General features: G+C 47.2%; 3 protein-coding genes across 6 annotated transcripts; 1 reads left to right on the top strand and 2 right to left on the bottom strand.

Annotated features, from left to right (window-relative positions):
- Positions 1-45: 45 nt before the first annotated feature.
- SNRNP35 (small nuclear ribonucleoprotein U11/U12 subunit 35) lies at positions 46-2,464 on the bottom strand. Of its 4 annotated transcripts, none has more exons than XM_057378867.1 (2): positions 2,401-2,464; positions 46-1,996 (listed from the first exon to the last, which is right to left on the bottom strand). In XM_057378867.1, the coding sequence occupies exon 2, from the start codon at positions 1,916-1,918 to the stop codon at positions 1,121-1,123; it is 798 nt and encodes a 265-aa protein (XP_057234850.1). In that variant the 5' UTR covers positions 1,919-1,996; positions 2,401-2,464; the 3' UTR covers positions 46-1,120. The 4 variants fall into 4 exon arrangements, with proteins under 4 accessions (XP_057234850.1, XP_057234851.1, XP_057234852.1 ...); XM_057378868.1 differs by having other exon boundaries at positions 46-1,924; positions 2,401-2,455; XM_057378869.1 differs by having other exon boundaries at positions 46-1,921; positions 2,401-2,454.
- A 12-nt stretch (positions 2,465-2,476) lies between these two features.
- RILPL2 (Rab interacting lysosomal protein like 2) lies at positions 2,477-7,281 on the top strand. The gene is made up of 4 exons (XM_057378871.1): positions 2,477-2,923; positions 3,980-4,131; positions 6,355-6,465; positions 6,942-7,281. The coding sequence occupies exons 1-4, from the start codon at positions 2,477-2,479 to the stop codon at positions 6,976-6,978; spliced, it is 747 nt and encodes a 248-aa protein (XP_057234854.1). The 3' UTR covers positions 6,979-7,281.
- Positions 7,282-8,355: 1,074 nt separating this feature from the next.
- KMT5A (lysine methyltransferase 5A) lies at positions 8,356-16,129 on the bottom strand. The gene is made up of 7 exons (XM_057378873.1): positions 15,893-16,129; positions 13,675-13,831; positions 12,645-12,861; positions 11,943-12,027; positions 11,529-11,588; positions 10,852-11,042; positions 8,356-10,618 (listed from the first exon to the last, which is right to left on the bottom strand). The coding sequence occupies exons 1-7, from the start codon at positions 16,046-16,048 to the stop codon at positions 10,408-10,410; spliced, it is 1,077 nt and encodes a 358-aa protein (XP_057234856.1). The 5' UTR covers positions 16,049-16,129; the 3' UTR covers positions 8,356-10,407.
- Positions 16,130-16,297: the final 168 nt, after the last annotated feature.

Below are 16,297 nucleotides of genomic sequence, written 5' to 3' on the forward strand. Positions count from 1 at the left end.
TTTGGTTGGGCAGTAAATCATGTTAACAGTTTAATAAATATTTCTGAAAAACACGTATTTCTGCAAGACTTATGTCCTTTTTTTTTTGTGGAAAGCAATGCCATCCCTTCTTGGGGGATGCAGCCTATGGATCTGTGTACAACTCTTCATGGAAATACAGCCTCAAACCAGACAAGGTGTAGGACCAGAGCCATCCAAACACTGATGAAATACCATTTAAAACACTTTATATATTTAGGAATGGCTTATGATGACAAAGAACATGACAGAGCCTTTTCTAGAATGCAATGTAAGCTCCTTAATGGAAAAGATGTGTCTGTATTTACACATCCTACCCCTGAAAAAGATGTTTTGCCCTCTGTTTTCCCCARTTCAGCTACAGCCAGCAGCAAACTSTTTCCAGAATGGATTTAAACCCTTTCCAGAAYGGATTTAAACCCTTTGTGGAAGGGTGAGGAAAGAGTGGGTGCAGCTGCAACCACATTTACCCATGACACCCTCCCTCAGGGATTGTCCATGGATCCATCAGGAACATGAGGCATTTTGTGACCTGCTTACTGCCCTGTGGTGCACATTCCTCTGTTCAAAGGAGTTTCATCTTCCCACAGTGGATTTGTTCCATGCTTCTCCCTCACCTGGCACAACTAGTTAAGGGCACAGTATCACTGAAGGCCTTGCCTGTTCCAGTGTCTTCACAAAAACCAAACTGCTTCCCATCAGGTTCTGTTTTGGGGCATGTTTTTTGGAAGTTTCAGTTTGTTGCTGTTCCTGTGTCCAGCACAGGACTGTTTCATAACTAAGGTGAACATCTGGCCCACAGATAACCCCTAACCCAGGCACCCAGGCAGGTCCCAGACATGGTGTGTGCTCAGCTCAGTGGGATGCCTGCACACACGGTGCATTCCTTACAGCCTTCACCAGTTTAAAAACATGAATTCAAAAGTTTATTTTCTCTAAACAACAATTCAACACACATTTGAACTGCATTAGGAACAGAGAGCTGCTGGCAGCAGAGTCACAGGCACAAGATGGCACCACCACAGCTTKTTCTGGGCATGCTGTCACAGCCCCGAGCTGCTGGAACCGTGGGTGACACACCCCAGGGACAAGGCACGGTCACCTATCGGTGCTTATCATCATCTCTTTGCTTCTTGSCATCTCTCTCCCTGCTCCGGTCTCTGTCCCTGTCCTTCCTGTCTCTGTCCTTCCTCTCCCTGCCCCTGCTCCTCTCTTCTCTGGAGTCCCTCTCTCTCTCACTGTCACCCCAAGCCCATGACCGCTCCCTTTCTGGCCAGCGTTTGTCCCTGCTCCKCTCGTGGTCCCGCTCCCTTGTTCTCCAGTCCCTTGTTCCCTCACGAGACCAGTTTCTTTTCTCTGACGATCCTTCTCCATAGAAATCATTTTTCATGTTTGGCAAATTGATGGGCTTTCGGAAAGGTCTGTCCCGTCCTCCRAACCGCAGCTGCCCGGATTCTTTTTTGCCTCCAAACCCACCWCCAAGCCTCCGGGGAATCCATCCTTTGAGAGTTCTTTCCAGTTCAAARTCTACAAAGATCTCATGCTGGTCGATGACCAGCCTGTTGGCATCTCTGTGGGCCTTCAAGAGCGCGCGCTCCTCTTTGTACTCGATAAACGCRTAACCCTTGGAAAATCCCGTGACGAGGTCTCGAACCAGACGGATCTTTCTGATGTCTCCATAACGGGAAAAGACCTCCTTTAACTTCTCTTCGGTGGTCTGGAGATTGAGCCTGGCTACGAAGAGTGTGAGGTGAGGATCTCCCGTGACGCCYTTGTTGGGTACGTACCGTGCCAGCATCGCCCGCCATATGGCGCGGTCGTGGGGCTCCTCGTCCGTGCCATCGATGCTGCCGGCCTTGAGGGGATCGTACTCCTTCGCTATGGGGGCCCAGTCAGCCATGATCTACTGGGGGAGAACACACATGGCACAGGATCACGGCTGTGTCAGGAACAAGCTGCACTGGCATCCAAAAATCCCCTAAAACGTGACAAACCAAAATAAACCAGCCGTGTCGCTGTTGTTTGAGTTCGCATCCCAGGACAGAGCCGTGTCGAGGAGCCCGATCCACCCCTGGCCTGGCCTGGCCTGAGGGGTCCGCTCTCCCCGCGGGCCCGGCCCGGCCCCTCAGCCCCGCTCCCGCCGCCGCCTCTCCCCTCACCCGCCCGTCGGCGGAACGCGGCTCTCCCGGCGGGCAGGAGCCGATCCTCCGGGCCGGGGCCGATTTCAGCCYCTTTTCCCCGCTCCGTGCCGGCCGGAGCCCGCCAGTCCCCCCGCCCCGCTCCCGGAGCCGCCGAGGCGGATGTGGCGCTGCGGAGCGGCCGAGGCGTTCAGCCGGCTCGGTGCCGGTTCGCAGCGCTGACCGGGAGCCCTCAGTTCCTCACCGGCAGCGCAGGGCGGGCGGCGCCTCCTCAGGGGAAGGGGCAGGGCGGGAAGCGCCGCGGGGCCGCGGCCGCCGCCATGGGAGCGCCGGGGGCGGGAGGAGCCGCTCCGCCCGCAGCTCCGCCGGCAGCGCCGCCCGGCCCGGCTGGGAGGGAACGCCGGGGAGCGGCGGGCATGGAGCGGGGCCGGGAGGAGGAGGAGGAGGAGCTGGAGGAGGATGGGGAGGAGGAGGAGGAGGATGGCGGCCCGGAGAGCGCCCTGGAGAAGAGCCCGTTCCAGCTGACGGCCGCGGATGTCTACGACATCTCCTCCGTGGTGGGCCGGGACCTGCTGCAGCTCAGCGCCGGGCCGCAGCTGCCCGCCGCCCGCGCCCGGCTGCAGTTCAGGATCGTCAGGGTGCTGGAGATGCTGGAGGCGCTGGTGAGCGAGAGCAGCGTGACCGAGGAGCAGCTGCGGCGGGAGCGGGACAGCCTCCGGCGGGAGCTGGAGCAGCTGCGGGCGGAGAGCCGAGGGAGCGCCCCGCAGGTGGGTGCGGGACACGGCCGGGATACGGGACACAGGGGACAAGGCCGGGACACACGGGACACGGCCGGGATACGGGACACGGGGGACACGGACCGGGCACATGGGACACACGGGGCACACGGGACACACGGGACACGAACCGGACACACGGGACATGGACTGTGCACACGGGACACGGCCGGGATACGGGACACAAGGGACAAGGCCAGGACACACGGGACACACGGGACACGGCCGGGATACGGGACACACGGGACACACGGGACACACAGGACACAGCCCCTTCCCCAGCTCGGGCCCACCGCGTGCGGCTGCGGAGCGCCCCCTGAGCGACAGCCGATGGGCCGCCGGATGCTCGTGGGCTCTTTTGTGTCAGCGGAACGAGTCTCACAAAAGTCCTTCCCCGACTTTGGCCATGAAAGCCTTAGAGCTCTGTCCTTCAGGGTGGTTACGGGTCACGGTGCTGCGCATCCCTCGCTCCGGTTTCACCCGTTTTGGCTCAGCAACGGGCAGTGCCAGCAAAGTTGTGCAGTCACTCAGAGTTCAGAGTACAAACACCGCGTTCAGCTCTTGCACAGCATCAGCCCCATAGAAACAACTGTATGCAAACGCTGAGGTTTTGTTATCCCGKGTGAGGGAAACGGATGTCTTGACTACTACAAAGGTTCTAAATGAGGAAAGGAGAATTCAGTTCTCACCTCTCTTTGACACGGAGTTTTGGTGAGACATTAGATGGCTCAGCCTCTCTCATCARCAGAAAAGCTGATAAAAGCATCTTCTTGACAAACTAAATTGCAAACTCTTTGGGACAGAGACTTTGCTTTTAGCTGTGGCCAGAGCCTCTCACAGTTGTGGCCTATACTTGGCTTGGGAACACAGTCACCAAGGGAATTCAAAAATGTGAAGAACTATAATTAACTGCTTGGAAAAAAAATCGGGATTGTGATGAATTCATACCAGTTCTAAAAATTCCTTATTTATAAAATCTAGAGTTTTTACTCTCTGAGTTCTCTGTTTTTTCAGAGGTTACAGGATCCACCACTGTTTATTTTACAGCCCAACCTTGGACCAGATCAAATGGTGATAGACCTCACAGACCCCAACCGGCCCCGGTTCACMTTACAGGAGCTCCGAGATGTATTGCAAGAGAGGAACCAGCTGAAAGCTCAGCTTCTGGTGGTGCAAGAGGAGCTACAGTGCTACAAGAGGTAAAGTATGAAGTCACCAAATAACTGATAACTACTAGTAACAATTACTTCATGTCTAAGAAGCTTATCAGATGAGAGTATTGCAGGTTTGGGCCCCTGAGTTGGGGTAGGCAATTGTCCAGGTGTGTAAATGCCCCCTGTTCTCCCCAGAGCGTACAAGTGAGCAAAGAAAAATGGGGGAACAATGAGGCCTCTACACAACATAATTTAAAAACTCAACTCCCTTTTCCTCTGCACAGTTCTCAGCCTCTTCCCATAATTGTCCCGCTGTCAGCCTACRCACAGTGACTCCCACTCCACATCCAGGCTGGGTTCTCATGCACAAGAATTCATCTGTGCAGTCACAGCAGTTGCACACACACTGTGTCTAAAGCCACACTACATACCAGAGAGCACGGGGGGGTTTCCAGCTCTGCTTCAGTCAAAATTTCCTTCCTCCTGCAGCACAACACTGGTTTATTTKCGGTCATTGCTCCCACAGGGGTATGGCAGTGATCTAGAAACAGAATATTGAGCTCTTTCATCATTTGTGATAGGCTGTGGGGTTTTTAAGAGGGCAATCAGAGGTCTGTGTAAGGCTCTTGTACTGTGCAAAGCAAGTGATTTCTTTCAGGGAAGGGTTTGGTCTTTCTCCAAGGGACCAGAACCAGCGTGAGCCAAAGGGTGGAATGTGGGAAGGGCCTTGATTTTGGTGCTACAAATTCATTCACCACCAAGGCTGCTCTTCCYAACCTCTGCCCCTCCTCATCAAGCAGATTACGAACAATTTGGGTCGATAAATTAATTCTTAATCTAGACAGAAAATGTCTGAGCACATTACATTTCATTTGAGATATCTCCTGGATACAGCGAGCCTGCCCTTTGCCTTGTCTGTAACAGGCAGGTTAAGCCAAGTAGTTACTCTTAAATCCAAGAATTTACAAAATGCACTTCCCCACCTCAGCTGGATGCTTTGCTTKGATTTCCCAACTGTTGCACAGTTTATTACAGGCCAAGTTAAAAATGTAACAGTGGGAATGTTTTCAGGTTTTGAGGATTTCAGTCACAGTGCTGTGCACCAAGAGCAGGGCAGGGCTGCTTTTCAGGTCGAGTAATCTGTGAGGTTATCTCCTGATACACTGTTAGAGCTTAAGCCAAAAAACATTTTCCCTCTCAATAGTCACATAAAATCCTAATGGGAATTGTAGTAAAAAGTAATTGTGCAGGCAAAGTGGATAAATATGTGTTCTAAAATGCCTTTTACATATTGGAAATAAGCTCTGTACAACACAGGGCAACAAACATCCTCACAAAGACTGACTGGCAGTGACTGGTGGTGTTTTTCATCATGATTTTGGGGTAGAAGTTATTGTGCAGATTTTAGAGCTCTGCAGTGTCACCCAACAGCTCACTGTCCCCTTTACCCAAGAGGAGAATCTGCCTCAGAATTAYCCCGTGCCTGATGTCACACCAGCTTTTAAGTGCTCTGTGTTTTTATTTCCAAATCCAGTCAAGTGTTGCTTGGCTACTCTCAGCCTGCAGCCACTGCAGCCACAGGCTTTGATCCACTGAGCTCTCCAAATGAATGAGGTCAGCTCAGGACATGCAGTGAAAACACTGAATATGCAGGCTGGGAAAATCTAACCCGGTTCCAAGCGGGGAAAAAACATCCTTTGGTCAAACTGAAACTGTTGCCTGGAGTAGGCGGTTACAACTCATAGAGTGTAGAAACACTGAAGTGAGATGACAAAATCGAGAGCTGAGGCAAAGCCTTTCTTCTCTCCTCTGTAGGGTGGAAAGAGGAACAGGCAGCTGCCTTGCAGGGGAGCTGGGAATCTCTCATCTGTTCTCAGGCGTGGTGTGAGCCTTGGTGGCTGCACTGGAGGTACCACAAATCCACCCCTGCAGAAATTCACCATTTGTGTCTGCACCTTCCTGTTATCCTTGGACTTTTGTATAAATCCAAGTGTGATTACATTTCCTTTTCACCCCCATTATGATTTGCCATTTTTTTCCTCTGTGGAGTGTTCTCATTAAAGCATAACCCTGGCAACATCACATTGCTGTATTTAGGATAATAATTCATTATTTTCAGTTCACTACAAGGAAAAGRCTGGGCTTCCATCCCTGTCCTGTGAACACTCATTCACCCATGTCCCAACTGCCCAGTGAGGGGTCTAACACATGCACTGCCACACTCTGCACAAACCTACCAAAAATAAACAAAAGCATTTCTTTTCCCAGTGGGATCATCTCCCAGAAAAGGGACCAAACTGAAGAACTGGAAAAAGAAACCAGTGGCAGCAGCGCTGGCAGCAGCAAGGACAGTGAAGAGAAGACAATCATCAAACGGCTGTAAGTTTGTCTGCACATTTTTGGGCAGAATTTGTGAGAACATGGCACACTCCTTATACAGTGACTCCAGGGATGGATGCTGAACTTTAGCCTAGTTGGGTGGATAATTGTTTTCTGCTCTCCATGTAAAGTTAAAAACCTGATAAAGCAATCTCTTCCTGTGGAAAAAAGCACTGCACAGGAAAGCAACCTCCACCCAGGCAAGCAGGGAGTCTGTTTTTTCTAGGAAAAACAAGCATTTTTGAGCACAACAATTCAATAGTTGCCCTCCTGCCAGCCTCTCAGGGGCTGTGGGAGCACCCCAGTGGCCCCCAAGGTTTATTTACATTCTACACAAAACCCACAAGCTCAAGCTGTGTCCCCAAAGTTCCCCAAAATAGCACATTGACACAGCCACCCCACTGCACATTCCTCCTTTTCCAGTTGTGCATTATTGTTTCCTTTCTGCTATTGCTTTTTGYTGTTGATGTTTTTAGGTTTTCTTTCAAACATGGAAAATCTTCAAGGACTTAAGCACTGCTGTTGAGAATGGCATTGATGAGCCTTGGAGGCGTTGGGAGACAATGATTGGAAGAAGCAGCATCACTCCTACTGCAGAAAATGAGCAATCTCATTAAAATGATGTTGTATAATATTCTTTCAGAATAGATTTTACTCTGCTTTTTCAGAAACTGTTTAAAACAGACATTTTTTTGTATTTCTTACTGTCAGACATTTTTTGTATTTCTTAATGTCAGACATTACCCACATGTAGAAAATAAAACGTTTGTACAAAGGTTGGTTTTATTCTTATTAAAAGAGCCTGTGATGATGAGTACCACAMCATACTCCTCCTGTCCAGCTATCAAAACACTCAGCCCAAATGATTTTCCAAGAGGAAGACATATTTTAAAAATACATGCCATTCACCAGTGGCTGTTTGTGCGTGAGATGAACAGTGGAGGAAAGCACAGCAAAGAAAGCAAAGCTGCCCACATGAAGGACTGAGGTGCAGACAGTGCACAGASTGGAACAGATGCACCAAACGTTTCATTTCTGACAGCTGAAGCTCTCCTGTGGTAGGCAGTTGTGTTTTGCATAAGCTCTGTTCTTTCAATCACCTGCCACAAGCTGTGTGTTGGCCCCAGTAATGAGATTGAGCACCAGTGGAAGCATATAGGGCAAACAGAGAGTGGAGAAGGAGGCTTGAAAGACACCAATTACGTTCCCCATTTAGAAAGGTGGAATATCCAGAGCAGAAAAGCCTGAACAGACATAAAAGCAGCAGTGACAGGTATCAAACTGTGATCTTACTCTCTTCAGAAGTGAAAGCAGGCTCTGAAGTCTTTTGATTCCCTCTCCTACACTGGCAGCATGAAAAATATAGGACAGTGCACACATCTGCTCGGGTGCACAACGAGAACACGGCTTGGCAGAAGGCAGAGTTCAGGAACAAGTGTCTGTTTTTTAGCAAGGCACCACCACAGATGGCTGACCTGAGCCAGCTGCTTTAGCCAGGGCACAGACCTACTGAGGTCCTTTTGCCATCTTCAAAATATCAACAAGCCTTGGCCATGCCCTCATTATGTATTTCTAGATCATGGCAGCAGGGAAGGCAGTTACTGCATTGACTGAGCAGAGGCTTTGTGCACAGAAAAAAWTAAATAAAGAAGCAATCATAATCAGCAACAGTCAGGATGCATCTCTGAGCTGAAGAGAGATGATGTTTACTTGTGATCTGAACTCCATCCTCTTCCCTGGTTTATCCAATCTCCTTTAAAAAAAGCAGTTTAGCTCCCAACCCAAGGGCTTCTTTCCCTGTGACACTTTGTTAGAAGATGAAGCCTTCCTGTGAGGCACAGATAAACACCCAAATTACATCTTCCTGTGAGTATATTGAGATAGATCTACAAATCTCTATATATATGTGTTCCTAGAAAAGTAAAGGATACATATGCAGTGCAACATGAGCTTTATTTCCATCCTCCAACGCAGTGCTACTCAATTACCAGTTAAGCTTCCAGAGAAGACATTTTCTTTTTATGTAAAACAGGGAGATCTTTCCCCTTTCTCATTTACAAAAGTGATGCTGAAATACAGAGGTTTTAAACTATTCAACCTGATAGAGAACAAGTAAATGTTTAAATAAAACAACAAAAAAAAATTTATTCCAATTGTGACTTAAGGGAAGTGCTCTAGTTTAACAGGACACTGTACACATGGCTGAGGTCTCTGTTACTGAGACCAGAGAAAAATCAGTGCCAACTCAGACAAGCTGGCCAATGAGGCTTACCTGAAACTCAGTACACGTAATGAAAAGGTCTCCAGTTCATTCTTCAGAAATGGGAAAATACCCAGGCTGGCTCTGACGAGTTTGCCTTGTGTGAACAGTAAATAATATAAAGCATTTAACAGCTAATGATTTTCACAGCTTTCATCCAAAATGCTCATGAACTGCAATGGAGACAGGTAGTATAGCAGCCATTTCATCAATAATAAATATATTCTTTATTTTACAGAGACATTGTCTTCAAGTTTTTAATTTAAAAAATACATCACTGAGCCACCGCTCTTGCTGCTGGAGCACACAACCAGGATGTTGTTGCTATCTGACCTATCACATAGGCAAGCATTAAGATTGTCCTAGAGGGCATTCAGCTGGAACAGCAGCAGCCTTCAAGACATGAGGAATAGAAGACATTAACAGAGCCACAGATCCCTTGCTGACATCTTCCAGCAGCAAGCGTGGCTGATGGCTCACAGCCATTTTCATCTACACACATGCCAAGCCTGCCTTGGCAAAAATTCCAACTGGTAAGAATTCATCTTTAACATAAAGGACCTGCATTGTATTGCCTGCCTATATCCCAGATTTGGCTCTCCAACAGTAACATTCCCAACATCCACAAGATGCCAAGTGCTCCACTCCCATGTGAGACAGTGGGACCAGACCGTGCTGGACAGACCTACAGGACCAGGCAATAAGGAATCTACTTTCTTCACTGCATGAACTCCATCACTACAGTTTGAAGCTGCATATGAAGATGACTCCTATTTTTGGAACCGCTATGCTCTACTTCAAGCATTCACAGTAAATAAATAGCTTCTGATGTGGTTAATTAGCATAGGAAGGTAATATAAAAATTTTTGGAGAGAGCTTTTACTTCTTTAAAATCCTCTGGGAGACACCTCCAAGAATCAGCCATCAACTATAAAAAGGTACCTTGTCAAAGTTTAGAAAATAAGTAAATGTCAAACCTTGATTCTCACTGTGAAGTTCTATCTTCACATCTGTAATCAGTATCAACCCAGTCTATCAAAATCCATCCTCGTTTGGCTGGCAGTCATTTCTCCAAAGAAAGCAGCCAATCTGACCATCCTTTTCCCTCAGTGCCAGTGCATTTGAAGTTCAMTGCCAACAAAGTGTATGACACTGGAAAAACTGCATTCCTACCACAAATTATTTGAGAATGACAGTAGCATCCATCTCAGAGAAGCCTGTCAGCACTGCTCTGTGAAAAGCAGTCTGACAGGCAGTCAAGCCACTGGATGACCAAGTACAGAAGTACTTCTGTCATAAAGCCAAGTTCAGCACCCCAAAGTGGAGTGTGAGATTTCCTTGCAAAAGCAGAAGCACAACCCCRGTGATAAAAGTTTCTGTGCAAGTCTTTCACTGCTCAAGTGGCACTGGTCACTATGCAGAAGCATTCAAATTTTAAGGAGGGTTTTCCTTTGATATAAAAGTTTTGGCAATCTAAGGTCAATTATTCAAGCCTGCCTGGAAAACTGTAATAGGTATTTAAATACTGCAAAGCAAAAAGGTCGTTTTTAAAGAGCTTGGAAGACCATAAGCAGTCCACTAAGAAAGCTGAGGGAAGTGAGGRCAGGAAAAAAATATTCACTGACTCCTTGTAGAACATTCAGTCCAAAAATAAAAAAAAAACCCAAAACAAGGAAGATGAATTAGTGTTTCAGCCACGGATGAGCTTCAATGGAAGCTTTGCTTCTGTCTCCATAGTCGTACAACAGTTCTTCACCTGCCTTAATGTCCCTGGAAGCTATCAGGATGAGATGAGGCACACCATCGATGTCGTGCAGCTTGGTCTGACAATTGCCACACTTGCTGTGATTTATGAGCCTTCCCAGACGATTYGTTTCTTTTGTAGCATCGACACTGAAAGAGCAAGAACAAAAGGTGGGATTGCACCTGGGACATGGGCATGTGTGTGGGCAAAACCCAAAGTGCAAATCAGATAAAGGAGGAGGAATCCACACAAGGCTTGACCATGKATCAATGCTCCAAAAGATTCCATAATGCACATTTTCTATTAAAAATAACAAATTTGCATGAAAACAAGGAAAGGTTTAGCAGCATTCAAAGCCTCTGTCACTCAAACTTGAGCTTACCAGTAGGTTTTGCTGAGGTACTGGAAATAGTACATGTAGCAGCCTGTGGATGGGTCTTGAGCATACACAGCCTCTCGTTTCTTGGCRTCAGTGATCTCAATGAGATCCCCGTGATACTCAACCACAAATTCTCCTCGATTAAAATGTTTAGTAGCAATTACTCCTCTCCCTTTGCCATCGATGTAATCAATCTGTTGAGTTGAAAAGAAAACACTTTCTCATTTCCCAGCTGATTGGCATCATTGCAGATACACTGATTACTAGGAAATGATTTGTCATTAAAGAATGCTGCAAAAGGGAATTTGTGTGCAYTGCAGACAAAGCTGTCGAAGCACAACACATGGAAATCTGAAAGAAATGCAGGATGAATTTGGGACACACCCTGAGTTTCTGGGTAGCTGGGCATGAAGTCTTCCAATCGAAGAACTCAGAAGTGGATTTCTGTAAAGACTTTAAAGACCCCTCAATATTTATGACCAAGGCTGCACAYACATATTCTTCAGAGAACAATATTGCCCATTCATAAGGAAAATCAGTATGTGGCAGTTTTTCTGCATTTTCATCAGAGAATTGCAGGGTCTTGAGACTGAGTTTTGCTACTCTCAGATTAAACAGATTAACATCAAGACACTGTACAATAAACAGTAAATGGCTACTTAGGTTGGCATTGCAGTTACCTTCATTCCTTCTTCTTTCCCACTTGTAATCAGCTCATCTATTTTCCTCCTTTCCTCAGTCTGCACAATAAACAAGAACAAATAAAACCACAATATTGTTGATAGCCTTTGTATCTTATTCTAGAGCTGGAAGAAAATTACCAACTAGTGACAATCATTGTTTTAAACCAGCTCATATTTGCAGCAAACTGGCAGAAAGACAGATTTCTGCCCCCCAAAATATATAAGCAGCTAGATCCWGTTCTAAACTGGACCAGCATTTCCAAATTTTAAGCATGCTTTTAACAATACTTCAAGAGCACAATGTTATTTGTATTTGGAATGGAAACTATTTAAAGATAGTTACACACTTCCCCAAATCTTCAGCTAACCAYTGACACATTATAAGTAATGTCACTTAACAAGAAGCACTACCTCCAATTCAGATTTGCTTTTCCTGGAACTTCTTCTAACTGGGTAATAATCTGTCACTTTTCGGTTTGGCGTTCTTCCTTGCGTTCTAAGGGGTTAGAAAAAGAGAATACAAACACACACATTTAAGACTGTTTGTTAAGTTGATAAGTTGAAATGTGATCAATATGAATCAGTGTTTTTTATCAGTACTCTTAGCTACAAGCCACAGCTACATCCCCTTTTCTTCTCAACACTATTTCCATTACTCCAGTACTAATTCTTGAACAATAAAAGTGAGATGTCATTGAAAATCAACTGAAGGTCACATTACAAGTCTGGGGCCCCCTGCRTGCCTTGCCAGAAGGCACTTGAAAATTTAGGTCACGAAAACTGCTTGGCAAGGAATTCATTAATGTTAGGTCACATTACTGTGATACTGTGAGAAAGGGTATCAGCTCAGCCAGGAAGCCTCCAACTGTTCTGTTTCTGACAAGACACATTCCCATTTGTTCACAGGAAAGTAAGTCTTAAAGGCTCATTAATTTTTTTTCCATAGGTGACCAGCAAATATTTAACTTGTGATAGAATATACTAACCTTGCTTTCACAACAAACAAGTCCTCTGCAAAGGAAATACTTTGATGCAATTTTGGAGTTTTTAAAGYGTGATATTCTTGAGAAAATGAGGAGCTGCCCTTTTACAATTCCACAAGAAGCCACTTACTTCTTCCTTGGTCCATGTTTTGCTTTAACCATCTTTTTCTGAGCTGGCTTTGCATTGGCCTCCTCAGCACAGTCTGCAGGCAGGGGTGTCTTTTGGGTTTCTACAGTTTCTTGGTTTTTATCGGGGGAGGGCACCGAAGGATTGCATCCACATTCCTTATCCTTCTGGTCTTCTGGTTTCACAGCACCTTCAACTATTTTGCCACCATTCTTTTTTCCTGGTGACAAGGAAATCAAGTCAGGCTCTGAACTTAGGGCMAACTATACCCAAGTGCTTTAAATGAATTCCAGTGGTTTACAGTTCTGTCAAGTGAGAGAAAAACAAGGGGAATGACTCTGCATTGCTGGGCTCAGCAGCTGCAGATGTTGGTACCAAGTGGCCARTGCCACWCAAACCAAATCCATGGGAGCTAAAGGACTGGCACTGAAGAAATCTACACCTCCAAAACCAACATTTTCTTGGTTTTTGCAACCTACWCCTCTACAACCACATCCTCCTCCTCCTCAGGCAAGCAAGTCAGAGGTAGGTGAGCGTGGTTTAAAGCTGARTAACATTTTTATGTCGAGTAAATCATCAGGTTTAGCAGTCCCATCTGCTGAGACAGATGTTTCAGTCTCACAGGAGAAAAGAAGCACAGCTGCAAGGCCTCAGCAGTGGGACAAGCTAAAGCCATCTTCACTTCCTTGTCAAAACTGGGGAGCCAAATTAGGAACTAAAGGTCCCAAGTTTCCAGAACACCTGACACTCCCTGCGTCAAGTGGGAATTAAAATACCTGCTTGCTGAAAGTGTTTGCATCAAAGTGTTTTGACAAATTACCAAGGCTGTTAAACACACCTTTAAACACAAGCCAGATGGGTCTTCTAYCCTCCATAAACTTATGGAACATTCCCATTTCTAATCACTATAAAGAAGCACCTATGAAGCTTAGCACTCAGCATCCAAAATTTGGGCTCCTCCTCACAAAAATTTKAGAATTGGGGGCAGTGGGAACACATTTAACAAGATAAGCAATCCAAAACTCAATCTTACCAGCTCCTTTCCTGTAGGTTTCCTTTAGTGTTTTGCCCTGACATTTAACCTCGTGATACATGACAGAGTTTTCYTCTTGAAGCGGGGGACGAGCACCAGGAGCTTTGTTGGAATTCAGGTAGTTGTAGATTTTGGATTGACCAATAAACACATTCTCCTAAAACAGACCCACACAAAAATCAGTTCATCACAGAGATTATGGGAACCTCAAACTRGCATCCACTACAGGCTGAGCAAGCAGGCTGACAGCTGAATGTCCTGCTGCAAATTACACTGTTTTTAGCACCAGCCCCACCAAGGCTGTGATTTCTAAGTGGAAACATAACAGGGCTGAGCACTCTGAGAACTTTACTAATGTAAACTCTCAGTCTGAGAGAGCTTTCACATAAAATGTGGCAGGATGGGGTAGCCACAGTTAACTCCAGCCTCCACCCTTGTGCTTCACAGTATGAACTTTGGTGCTGAAAAAAAAAAGAAACCAAGCCTGAGCTCCTCGGGAGGAAGGCGGCCTCAGAGAGAAAAAGCCAAAAAAAACATGAATAACACAGCAAAAACTRTCCAGGCCCAGTACAGAGCTCTCATAACCAGAGAGTATGAGCTACCCAGCCACTCTCAGGAGGTGTCAAATGTTGCTGCAGTAAATTATGTGCTCAACTGAACAGCACAGAAGACAGGAATCAGTTTTACAGTCTACCTTGAATGRCACCTCTCAGTTAAGTATGGGAGATAAACAGTGCTATCTTTTTATCTATTATATTATACAAAATAAAGTGTAACAGTTGTACATGGTGAAAAAAAGCCCATTATAGAGTCTACACAAAGCCCAGGGAGGAAAATGGCAAAACCCTCTGGCAGGGCCAGACATCACAGAGCCTGGGGTTTGTTCAAGACACRAACAGTGAGCAGTGTCAAATTTAGCAAAGATTAGTGGAGTCCTGTCACCTTTGCTTTTACAGGCTCCTGCCACCTGGCTACGTTTGCCTGTGCAGTGAATGTCAGGCACAAGGATTTCAACCATGAAATCTCAGTGTCTGGACACACAGATGCAACTCGGCCAGAAGGAGTTTTTCTTGGCTACAGTTTGACTCAACTAAAAGCAATTTTCAGACGTTGCAAGCCAGTAAAAACAACAAAAATATGCATCCATTTTTTTAGAAAAGCAAGGAACAAAGGGTCCCAATAGTTAAAAAAAGATAACTCAAATATAGCTGACTAAACATATACCTCAGTATACCCAGTCACACAGACACCRAAAAAGCAAACAATGTACACGATAGAACACACAGGATAATTTTAATAATTAGCATATTCATGAATAACAAACTTCCTATGTAGAYAATTCACACAAAATCAGACCAGTTAAAGGCTCAAACTTAGTCCACAAATAAACTTTACTCAAGTTTGAGATTATAATAGAACAGCCTGAGAAAAAGTAAATCAATTGGACACTCCCAGGCCTCCAATATTTCTGAAAGGCCTAATGAAGGCAAAACTTGCTTATTAAAAAAAACGGAGCTTCAAAGCAAGAAATAGTGTGAAAACATTGTTTTAACAACTGCAAGCAATGAACCTTGTACTTCAAAGCCCAGAAGATTCAGTGAAAAGTTTAAAWATGGGCATTTTGGGAGAAAGCCCAAAGCAGCGAACTGCATTCCACCTGCCAGCCGAGCCTTCGGGCTTTGAATACACCATGAACAGGAAACGAACAACAAATTTTCCAGCGTAGCTTCCTCCCCTCGTTCCCAGCTCCCTGCCTGCTGTGCTCTTGGCACAACCGAGACGTCGCTGCCACGTCTTTGTCTGTGCCAGGCTTGAGACCCCGGAGAGTAGAGATTTTCTCAGCACAGCAAAACACACGAAAGGCTGCTGAGGGGCTAATGGATTTGATGCAATAGCCACAATTATTTCCATTGGGAGTTAAACGCAAAGTGACAATCAGACTGSGGCCAGCTGCCTGTGACAGAACTACAGGACGGGGGAAGATGGCACGGAGAGAACGCCGAGCCTGGGGCCTATTTGTGGCAGGGCACGGGGAAACACGGGAAGAGTCCGACTGTASTAAAAGTTAAGCGATTTCTGAATGATTTGAGGGGCCCCCGAAGGCCGGAGCACCGCGGCTCCCCGGGACAGCCCGCACGCCGGCTCGCTCGCACCGGGGGGAAGCGGAGGGCACAGCAGACCCCCGGGAGCCGCCCGCCCCGGCCCGGGCACTGCTTACCCCGCCGGCCCGGGGGCGGCCGGAGCCCTTCCTCTCGGCGCTCTCGGGACTCGCCTTCTCCACGCCGCCCGCCCTGGTYTTGGGCATGTTCTTCCCTAGGAGCAACGGGGGAAAATCGGCGCCTGAGCCATGTCCGGCGCTGCCGCCCGCGGTCATCGCCCGGCCGCCGCGGCCTGCGCCATGTTTAAAGGGCTGGATGCGGCAGGGCGAGCCGCGGCGGCCCAGCCCCTTCCCGGCGAGCTGCGCACACCGCGCGGGGGAGGAGTCCCGCCGGCCCCGGCTCCCCGCACCTCCCGGGAGGAGCTTCCGCGCCGCGGAGATGCCCCGCGCCGCGCGGGCCCAGCCCCGCCGGCTCCGCCGCGCCCCGGCCCCGCTCCGCTCGTCCCCGCTCCGCCCCGCGCACCT

The sequence above is a fragment of the Malurus melanocephalus genome, unplaced genomic scaffold (assembly GCF_030028575.1).
Source record: "Malurus melanocephalus ecotype Western Australia unplaced genomic scaffold, MMel_1.1 scaffold_377, whole genome shotgun sequence".
Taxonomy (NCBI): domain Eukaryota; kingdom Metazoa; phylum Chordata; class Aves; order Passeriformes; family Maluridae; genus Malurus; species Malurus melanocephalus.